This window comes from Coffea arabica, chromosome 11c (assembly GCF_036785885.1).
Source record: "Coffea arabica cultivar ET-39 chromosome 11c, Coffea Arabica ET-39 HiFi, whole genome shotgun sequence".
In the NCBI taxonomy this organism is placed as follows: Eukaryota; Viridiplantae; Streptophyta; class Magnoliopsida; order Gentianales; family Rubiaceae; genus Coffea; species Coffea arabica.
The window spans coordinates 29,489,248-29,500,519 of record NC_092330.1 but is presented as its reverse complement, the minus strand read 5'-3'; the positions used below and the strand labels follow the sequence as shown (position 1 = coordinate 29,500,519).

General features: G+C 33.3%; 1 protein-coding gene and 1 long non-coding RNA gene across 2 annotated transcripts; one reads left to right on the top strand and one right to left on the bottom strand.

Annotated features, from left to right (window-relative positions):
- Positions 1–726: 726 nt before the first annotated feature.
- On the bottom strand, positions 727–2,663 carry LOC140016533 (uncharacterized). The gene is made up of 3 exons (XM_072070073.1): positions 2,291–2,663; positions 1,836–2,164; positions 727–894 (listed from the first exon to the last, which is right to left on the bottom strand). The coding sequence occupies exons 1-3, from the start codon at positions 2,661–2,663 to the stop codon at positions 727–729; spliced, it is 870 nt and encodes a 289-aa protein (XP_071926174.1).
- Positions 2,664–3,903: 1,240 nt separating this feature from the next.
- Positions 3,904–7,905, top strand: LOC113716667 (uncharacterized). Its single transcript, XR_003454177.2, has 3 exons — positions 3,904–4,399; positions 7,022–7,079; positions 7,743–7,905. It is a non-coding gene; the product is annotated as an uncharacterized lncRNA (long non-coding RNA).
- Positions 7,906–11,272: the final 3,367 nt, after the last annotated feature.

Sequence of the window (11,272 nt, the reverse complement as noted above, 5' to 3'; positions counted from 1 at the left end):
CTAATTAATTCCTTCCAAACCCCGGAAACTCCCCTGAGGATTTCCTTGATGGCTACAATATGGATCATGTACGAGAATTTGTGTAGAATCAAACCTTGGCATCCTAAGCTAAAGATTATGCAAACATGGGCAGCTGATTATAAGTTTGACCATTCCTTGGGACCCATCAAATTTTGCTGAAGAAGTGAATGATTTTTTCAATGTCGAATGCAGTTTAACATGTGGGTTATGAGAAGCAATTTTTATGACTATGTTGATGGAATTGCTTGGATTGATAGTATTGTTGGTTTGGTGCAAATAGAGAAGAAGGTGATTGATAAAGTACCTTTTCTTGTTTTGTTATTGTACAAAAGGGGTAGTTTAGGATTTTTCAGAAAAAAATCTAGCATGTTGGGCCTATATTGTTACATGAACAATAAAAACAAGAGAGGTAGGTGTAATTTAGGTGTAATTTATAAAACTTGAGGAGAGCTCTTTGTAATTGTTAAAAACCTCAGAGGAGGTTACAAAAACTATTCCAGTCAATATTTACAAAAGTTAGAAGACCTCACAGAGCTAAAACATCATGAAGAAATATTTGGGTTAATTGCAAAAAACCACCCTCAACTATCCCATTTGAACTATACTCCTTAATCTACTAATTACAACACTTAACTACCCAAAACTTTTAGTTTCTAGTAGATATTTCAAATAAAGTTGGAAAAGTATTTGAGTTCCAGACTTGCCCTAAACAAAAAATCGAAATGCCAAAGCATACCCAATCTTCTTTATGCCTTCTTCCACCTTCATAGCAGCAATCTCTTCCCCAATCTTTTTGGTTTCCTCCACACCTTGCTTACTAGCTTTGACTGCTTGGACCTTGCCTTCTCCAGCTATTCCTTTTGCCAACCCGAGCTCCAATGAAATATGCAAAACCAAACTCCTTAATTTGTGGCCCCTGTTACTTTTTCTTTTTTAATTATGCTTTTATCCACCACCAACTCCTTAATCACTAACATACAGGGAAGTGGCAAGCTGTTGGTAGATGATGTCGACAACCTATTGGAATCAATATTAGTGAAAGCAATTAATTTGGTGAGCTACTTACACTGTGATAAACTAGTACTCTTTTTGTTCCATTGAAACTGTCACACTTTCTATTTTGGATTGTTCCAAAATGTTTGTTATCTTACTAAAGTTAAAGTTACTTTTGAAAGGTTGAAATCCCAAAATGTGGCAAACACTTCGGAATAAAGGGAGTATATAGGCTTCTTGGGGTACTTAAAGTTGTGATCTCAATTTTCATATTAACTGATGGTGTTTTAGCTTCTATGTGAGATTAATTGGGTTGGGACAATATATCTAGTGGTTTTACTTCTCCCTTTAGGTAATTTCGGTGGCAATAGTGGTGTAAGGAAGTAGAGAAGAAATAGAAAAAAGAAAGAATGAGAGGAAAAACTAGAGGAAAATTAAAAGGGCACTTAGGCAATACATTTCTTTTGGGGTTAGCATAATACTTTCAATTGACAACTAATTGGTAAATTATACCCATTGAAAATGTGCTATCAATTCCTTAGTATAAGGTAGTAACAAGCTGCAATTGATAGATTGTTTGAGGAGTATAATACAAACTAGTGGTGGAACCAAGACCCCGGAGTAAGTGGGGTCAAACTTTATTATAATAAAAATTTTACAAAATGAATGAACAAAACTATAATATCACATACATATTATAATTGTTCCCTACGAGTACTCATCTTTTGGAAACATTGCAAAATCAACTCATTGTCAATTTTTTTAAATACATCCCTTTCAATATAAGTAACCAAACAATCATTAATCCATTGATCCCCTACCGTACGCAACCGATTTTTAACAATATTCATTGCTGAAAAGGTCCTCTTCACGATTGTTGTTGCAACAGGTAAAGTAAGTGCTAATTTTACAAGCAAGTATACTAATGGATATACAATCTCCCTTTTAGTCTTAACTAACTCAACTGCAAGACCAGCAATCCCTTTCAATTCTGCAAATTCATTGCTAGAGCGTACATCAAGGATATAAGTATCAAGCTGATTGTCAAAAGCCATTAGATCAACTGAAGAAAATTTAGATGGATAGAGTTTCACAAAGTGAATCAACTTTTTCTCATCAAAAGTAGAGAAACCATTATCTCGAGCAAGTCCTTAAATTCAAATTAGCAATTTAGCATTTGCCTCTATAAAACAATTATTTGACTCCTAAAGTAGCATGTCAATCACACTACAAAATAAACCTACTTTATAATGGTGTGAGTGTGTGACACTTGGACCTTCACGCCTAGACCTTCCTTTGAGAACATATGTATCATTCATATTAGGAATCTCGATATCACATTTGATACAAAATGAAATAACCTCGTTTAATAATGCATCCCATCCATCGTCTCTCATCAATTGCAATTGCTCTTTAGCAATTTTAACTACAGCCATTGCATTCAAAATGTCTTGATCCTTTCTTTGTAATGTTAATGACAGCTCATTAGTTATACCCAACAAATTTTTCATAAGATGCAAAGTAAATGCAAAGTTATATGTTTGCACACTATCCAAATTACGCTCAGCATTTTGCTCTGAAGTTGAGACATCATCCACAGTGTACTCTAAGACATCCAATATAGGCAAAAAATTAACAATTAGACTCATTAGTGTACCATAATATGAATTCCAACGAGTATCACCTAGCATTTTTGTGAGAACCCTGAAAATAGATATATAAATATCAGTGCATATTTTATTTGCATTTTAATTCTTTAATAAATTTTAGCACTAAGTCCAATTGTTTTTAAATAAGTACGTAGAAATAAACGTTATGTGCAAAATAAAAGAATTGTGCTAGACTACCAAACTTCTTAGTTTTGTTACATTAACTTCATATTTCGATGGTAAACTATTTCATGGATCTAATAATTAATTTCTTTGAATTCTAGTATTGTAATTAGTTGTTTTGAAATAAAAGTGTAAAGATAATTTCTATGTAATAAATAATATAATTGTGCCAATATTCAATTATTCGGTTTTACTATACTAAATTAATATTTCTTGAGTTAGATTAATTCTATTACTTTAAAATAAATTCTTTGATTTCCGATAACTAGTTTTAATCGATAATAATGTTAAATGTTAATAGGAATTTCCGCGTTAAGATGAAAACCAATGAATTTTAGATAAATCTGATTCTAATATACTAAACATAGTTAATGCGTGAAAATTCGATAAATATATCCTTATCCTTCTTTGTTTTCACAATAAGTGTGTAAAAATAAATTTTATGTGCAAATTGACACCCTTGGATTAAATTATTATTTCACTTGACTTTACATTACTAAATCGATAAATTTCGAGTTAGACTAACTCTAATTCTTGAGAAATAATAATTGGAAATTCTAATAACTAATGTAATCGCTAAATAATATAGGAATCACTAGGAACCTTAATATTCAAGTTTAAGCGATAATTATTCGATAAAAACATGGTTTAGGTATATTAGAGTATAATTAGGCGTTTGAATCGCGCTTGGGGATAATTTTTAGAATTAAGATGGAATTGAGAAATTAAGTTGAAGTTAGGGAGCGAAGTGTAAAGACTAAAATAGCCTTACCTTACCTTTCCATGCAAACCAAACGAGACGTCTGACTGCAAATCACATCACGCAGTTATTACCAAAATTGTACGCAAGCCGCTCTTACACGCAAACCATTCTCCTAAACAGCGGCACTTGTATCATTCTCTTTGTTTCACGTCTCAAACCACAAGACTTCCTAATACCACTCAATCTATTTCACATCTTAGAACCACGGCCCACAATATTTCTTCATACTGCCAATCCAATTCATATCACAAACCACGATACCATTTGCTCTATTTCACAATCACAAGGCACAAAGCAATTTCCTCCTCTGCACAAACCACAAACCGCAACTTCCTTTCTGCTCTGCACAAACAACTCCCGGGACAGCAGCTTCAGCACCGCACAATGCAGCCAATCAAAATTCAATACCAACTCAACACTCAACCGACCTCTACATTCAAACATCCTCAAAATCACGGCACCATTCCTCTTCCTTTTCATTTCTGCACCGCAAACCACTGCATTTCATTTTCATCGTGAAGCATCCAAGAGCAAGGGAGGGAACGCGAGCTGCAATCTTCTTTTCGTTTTGTTCTGACCGTAAGTTGGAGGAAAGACAGAGAGAAACCGTGAGCAAAACTCCACACGTCCTGCACCTCCATTTGCACCCAGCTTCACGACTGCAACCTCAACCAAGCTGCACTTCACCTCCCAGCCGCAACTCATCAAACCAGAATCACCAACTGCACTTGGCCGAGAGCTAGAGAGGAAATTTGTGGAGTTTCGTGTGAAGGAGTAGTTGCTAACTGAGGTAATTTTCTGGGCTGAGATGTGTTGATCGGAGGTAGATTAAATTGTTTATGGCCATGCATGTGAAGGTTAAGTGTTCGGATGATGAATTGAATAAGAGGAAAATCTGATTTTGGAAGAAAATGTTCCTGCCGAGAGTTGATTAGAAATTGCAGCTTTATTTTTGTTTCCCTGTGACAATCTGAGCTTAATTATGTGTTTAACCAATTATAAACAAAAAGATTAAGCTAATTAGGGGCATGCAGGTATTGTTTATGCAGTCGGTTGATGAAATCAAAACTCTAGAAAAATCTGTTTTGGAGACAAATGATGTTGCCGAGCACTTGTCCTGATTAATGCAGCTTAATTCGGTTTAATTTGGTTGTTCTGAGTTTATAACCTTGATTAACTAGTTAATAACAAGATAATTAAGCTCTGCATGTAGTTAATTAATGGGTTAAGTCAGAAAAATAAAAATGAAACAGAAACCTGCCACCTGCATTTTTCATCCGAGACTTGTTGGGAAATTCTAGAAATTTTGGAGGACTTTTGTCGTTAATCGAATTTAATTCTTGAGCTAGAAATGTTAACAAATTAGTTAAGTGATGGCATGTTGAATTTGGGACCTTAATACTCTGCTTTAGCCAAGGAAAAAGTTGTAATAAGAACATACGATTGCTGGAAAATTTTGTGAACTGCCGTGAGGTTTGAACCTGGAAATTTTGAGGTTTATGACCATTGTTTGAATTTAATTCCGAACTGGAAGTGTTAATTGGTTAAGATAAGTTAATGCATGACAAATTTGAGAACCTAAAACCATGTTTTAGTTAAGGAAAAGTTGGATTTATAAACCTCTAAATGCTGGAAAAGTCTTGATAGCCGAGAGGCTTGAGCAGGGATTTCCTCAGTTTGTTTTGGAAATTTTAATCGGATTCTGGATTTTTATTTTATTTTTTTCCCTGGAGCTTAATGTTTGGAAGTGCCGGATTATGTTGTTTAAAAGCTGTGAGAGTGTTTAGCTAGGAAACATTTGTTATATTGGAAGATTTGAACCAAAGATGTTGGTATATAAATGCTGGAAATTCTTTTGTGATAGCCGAAGGTAGAGTTGAAATCTCAGCTTGGTTTTGAAAATTTTCTTTGAAAACATGATGGTTGAAAATGCCTGGAAAATGTTGTGTTAGAGTTATATAAGAAATGTATGGATGGTTTGAATAAAAGTCTTATAGTTTTAAAAGAGAAAAAGAAGTTTTTCACAAGTGAAAAATGAGTTTCCAGATTTTCGGAGTTCACTGACTAGTCTCAGTAAAATGTTTATATCTTGGTGTAGGGAAATCCGTTTAAGGCACCGTCAGTGGCATTTGAAACTAGAATCATAGACCTTTGTTCTGTAGAGATTTCGTATTTTTCCTCCATGTGTACTACTGTCTGTGAATTTTTAAAGTGGACTGTTTTGCATGAATGTCCTGTTTCTTTGGGAAACAGAAATTGGGCTTTGGATTGAGATTTTGGCCTACTTGTGGTTTAAATTCTTGATTAAATTGTGGTTGGCAGTAATTGATGTTGTCAAGGGCTAATGATTGATGAAGCCCTTGGCCGTTTGAATGATTTTATAAGTACTACAGGGTGATGAAAGTTAATTGCTGGAATGTCTTGGAAGTTTTACTTTTATTTTTATCTGCTTATAATGGGCTTGCTGAAACCAAGTGCTAATGATTGATGAAGCCTTGGTTGATCATTTTATTTTCTGCAGAAATGTACTTGTTGAAATCTAGGGCTAATGATTGACGAAGCCCTAGTAATTTGCTATGTGATTTTTGCCATATTTTGATCCATATTATGATTTCGAAACGGAATCGGAGCTGTGGAAGTTGTATCGACCTTGCGAACTCGAGTATCTATGATCAAATTATTCAAAAATATTTTTCCAACTAGTATTATATTATAAAACTCCATATCTAGTGTTTTGCCTAAAACTTTCCAACTCGATAATTTCCTTTAGCTCAAGCTAGTCTTGATAGCTATAGTAAATAAGTTCTATAGCTTTTGAAAACTCTAAGTCTTATTTTAATTCCTTTTCTTTCCTTAAGCTTTGCACTTGGATAGTTAACTATAGGAAAAGTTCCAAAATACGAGTTTTACTAATTTTAGTGAAAAGCTTGGGAAACTTGCTCGGCAAGAAACCCTATTTTAGGAAAAATAGTTTTTAAGGATAATTTCCGCAAAAGCCGTAACTTTAGAGGAGTGTTCAAAGTAACTTTCTAACATTGATTTTAAGTGGATTGTCGAATTATTTCGAGAAAATAAACCATTTATAAACTAGAGAATCTTTTATACTTATAAACCTAGAACTTGAGTAGAAATTGAAAATGTTATATTTGTATTTTAAAGGTCAAACTTGATTTTAATAATTTACGCAGAAAACTTGTTTGGCAAGAAACCTTATTCAAAGCAAATTGGTTCTGGTTTGCACCTCTATAAAGAAAGTAATCCTATGAAGTATTTCATCACTTTCACTAGTTTAACTCTAGGGAAATTGTTAATTTATTTGGAGTAGATAAACTGGTTATATACCAGATAACTTTGTATTTATAAACCAAGAACCGTACAACAACACTTATAGTTTTAAATTCTGGATTTCTAGGGTATAGCGAGGACGTGGAATTTTGAATCCCAGCTTGAACTCTGAACTTCACTTTTGGGTGAGTGTCTCTGCATGTTTTATGCCTACGTGGTTAAGTGCTTTATCAACTCGCTATGTGATAATTGTCAAAATGAAATAAATGGTTTCTGACCCATCGAAGTGAGCAGTGTGTACTTTATCGCACTAGCCGTTCGAGTGGTGACGTGTGTGAAACATTTTCTAATGAATCCGTGAATCTAAATGTAGTTGCGTCGCTGGGTGAATCCCTCGACTCGTGAATCCAACTACCAAACATATAAATCCGTGAATCTAAATGTAGTTGCGTCGCTGGGTGAATCCCTCGACTCGTGAATCCAACTACCATAACGTCGTTGGGTGAATCCCTCGACTAATTTTATACGGGTATATCTCGAGTATACTGCGTCGGTAGACGAAGTTCGGGCCCGAAGCAGAGGTATGAATGGTGACGGGTTAGGATTAAAATAAGTGGATCTACATGGACTATAAGTAGTGAAAGTTGACGGAGGGTCAACTACGAGGGTATCTGATCAAGCGAAGAGAATGGCTCCCGAGAGCCCCTGTATCCTACCTTGTGCTGTTATACGCTTTCCTAACTGTTCAATTTGTTTAAATTGTTATCCGTTGTTTGATTTATGTGATTGCATGTTTTGGGGCACCACTGAGCTTTAGCTCACCCCACGTTTATTGTTTTCCTTAACAGGTTCTGGAAACTAAAAGCTGGATGCTTACTTATGTTTTTCTTTTGGATTGTATTTGAGTACTATAACTTATTCTGTGGGCTGTAATGTGTTATTTGGGATAATGTATTTTCCTTTTTGGGTTGCCACTTGAAGCTGGAAAATGTGTAAACCCTAATTTGATTCTTGGTTGGTAAGCTTGTATTAGGGATTTATGTATTTATCGATCTGGTTGGGTAGGACTTAGACTTCGGTACGTAGCTCGTAGGTCGTTTAAGGGCCTCGACTGGCTAATTTATCATTGCTATCTCTGAAGTTAATGTGGATTTAAGGATGATCCTATTTGGGAAAAGTTGTTTTGTAATAGATTAGTTTATTCTTCGAAAGGTTTGGGGTTAGAATGCTTGCGCGAGTCCTGGCGAGAGTTGGGCAGACGGCCCGCCAACCCTTTGGTTCGCCTCAGGGGGAAGTGGGGTCGTCACAATTTTTAGACTAATTTCTTGATTCAAACCACGTCCATTAATGATCTCTCCTCAAGTGCTTGGTTTGCTTCATTTCTTCTTTTTTCCTCATAACATATCATGTCTTTTACATGATCCTTTAACTACTTTCAATAACAAAGAAATTGAATTGAAAAGAGAAGCAATTGGGATGCGATTCTTTGCAACTGCAACAATAGTAAGTTGAAGTTGGTAGGCAAGACAATGAGCATAAAAAGAAAAAGGATTCTCTTTAAGGATTAAGCTTTTGAGGCCATTAAATTCACCCCACATATTACTTGCACCATCATAACCTTGTCCCCCTATCCTAGACATACTCAAACCAAATTTAGAAAATAACGAATCCAATGATGTCTTAAATGCCAAAATAGAAATATCCATAACATGAACAATTCCAAGGAACGCTCAACAACAATGCTGGCCTTAGTTACATAACACAAAGAAATAGCCATTTATTCTTTCTCAAAAATATCATGTGACTCATCAACTATAATTGTAAAAAATTTGTCTCCAAGTTCATTTATAATAGCATTAGTGATCTCAGTAACAATAGCATTCACAATATCTTTCTAAATATTCGGAAAAGTAAATTGATTATTTTTTGGAGCATTTTGTAAAACCAATTTTTTTACTTCTTCATTGTGGTTAGCAAGAAACTTCAACAGTTCAAGAAAATTACCTTGATTAGTTGAACTCACAGATTCATTATGACCACGAAATGCTAATTCCTGGGACAAAAGAAATCGAATGCAATCCACTAATGCAATTAATCTTGTCCTATAAACATTTCGAACTTGATCAGATTGCTTAGACAAAGCAACTTCAATGTGTTGATATTGTTTCAACAATACTACACAGTTTTGCCAAGCATAGTTGTGGGCATTATTCGGAGGTCCAACATGCACAGCTAATCTATCTTTCTTATTCCAACTATCGAAATCTCTTGTTGTGATAGAAGAATCTCCTCCTTCTTTTTGCCAAAATTATGTGAAAACAAATAACAGTATAAACAAAAGACAACATCCTTACTTATGCTATATTCCAACCAATTCCCATATTCATTAAACCAAGTAGAACAAAACCAACATGGTACATTTCCAATTTTTTTTGGTTGGAAACTTATGGTGCCAAGGTTGAAAAGGCCTTTTTAATAACTATGCTCTTCATACTTTATCTTGATCAATTGGGCCCTTCTCAAAGATTTTAATAGTAACCTTGGATCTAAGGAAAGATCAAACAAATTAACCAAACTCTTAATTTTTTAAAAAATATTTTGCAAACCACTAGCAACTTGATCTTCTATGGATTTCCTTTTAAGAAAAATTTCCATAAACTGTTATAAATAAAAATCATAAAATAACTTAATTTAGTATTATAAACATGAATCTCAGAATTTGATTCAAAAACATATTAAGGTTGAGCACCCATTTAAAAAAAAAGGAAAAAAAGATGATAAAAAGTATAATGAGAAAATCGTTCAAAACGACCCTCACATTTTACAAAATAATTTTTTTTATATCTTACTTTTAAAAGTATAATTTTACATCCTTTACAAATTCACATTGATCAAATTTGATTCCTATCTAGGTTTCCGACTAGTTTTTTTACCGAAATCCACCACGTATCTTGCACGTAATCATTTTTAAAGGCAAAATTGTCAAGTCAAATTTTATCTAATCCGATTCATAGTCCCTCACATTTCACAAAATAAATTTTTTTATCCTTAACATTTTACAAAATGAATTATTTTTCTCTCATATTTTACAAAATAAATTTTTTTATCCCTCATATATTTCAAAATGGATTTTTTCATCCCTAATTGATCATGCACACGAATAGCATTTTTTCTTTAAACCCATGAATATATTTATTTGATTTCATATGAATAGTACGAATAACATGCAATATATTTCTATTTAATTTTATCTAAACAAGCTAATCGTAATTATACACATGCTATTCAATAAATATATACAGGGGTTTAAAACTACCTATTTTATTTTAAACCCATGTATATATCTATTTTGTGACTTTCTCATTTGGTAATAATTTATTTATTTAGTTGTATAATAAGGCATTTTAATTAATGGGTCCTAATTTGAATTCTATAGTTGTGCTAACAAATTACAATTTAAATTTAAAATTTCTACTCGCCACTTTTAAGACTAATAGTTGAATTATTTGCCTTATAATTGTTTTCAATTTGAAAGTGCCAATCACTTACTTCTTTTTGTCATACTTTTCCTTTGTTTATTTTTTCTATCCAAATTTAATTTGATATAAATAGTCGATAATGTTTAGGATTAAATGTCTTATTGGTTTTCAATTTTCGAGTAAAACAAAATGAATATGAGTGAAAAACTAACAATTTTTTTAAATTCATGTAATATCTATTTGATTTCACCTGAGCAGTATGAATAGCATGTAATATATCTCTATTTGATTTCAGATTTCGCCTGAAATCAAATAGATATATACATGGGTTTAACAAAAATTATTCGCACACATGATTAATGAGGGATGAAAAAATTCATTTTGTGAAATGTGAGGGATTATGAATCGGATTATGTAAAATTTGATTTGATAATTTTGCCCTTAAAAAATGATCATGTGCAAGGCACGTGGTAAATTTCGATTAACAACTAGTTAGAAACCTAGATAGAGACCAAATTTCACCCATATGAATTTGTAAGGGACGTAAAATTACACTTTTAAAAGTGAGGGACGAAAAAAGTCATTTTGCGAAATGTGAGGGACATTTTGAATGATTTTTCCAAGTATAATCAAAGCTAGTTTAAGCTTTATTTCTAAGGTCCAAGGTGCACTTGCTAATGCATATAATAATAGTCCAAATCCTTAATTTAGAGGAATCTTCAATATACTATTCCACATGAGGGAGAATATAAATTATAATAATAGCAACAAAACTATTGTTAATTATTTCATGGGAAAATTTCAAAAACCTCACATGAAGTTTCTAACAATTTCACTGGCCTTCCCTAAAGTTTACAAAATTGCACAAACCTCCCCGAAGTTAACGTTTTGATAACAAA

Coding starts and splice junctions, on each gene's coding strand:
- LOC140016533 (XM_072070073.1), bottom strand. CDS start 2,663: ATGAGTCTAATTGTTAATTTTTTGCCTATATTGGATGTCTTAGAGTAC. Junction 2,165..2,290: donor AGGAAGGTCTAGGCGTGAAG/GTCCAAGTGTCA, acceptor TTTGAATTTAAG/GACTTGCTCGAGATAATGGT. Junction 895..1,835: donor TTAAAAATCGGTTGCGTACG/GTAGGGGATCAA, acceptor ATTTCATTGGAG/CTCGGGTTGGCAAAAGGAAT.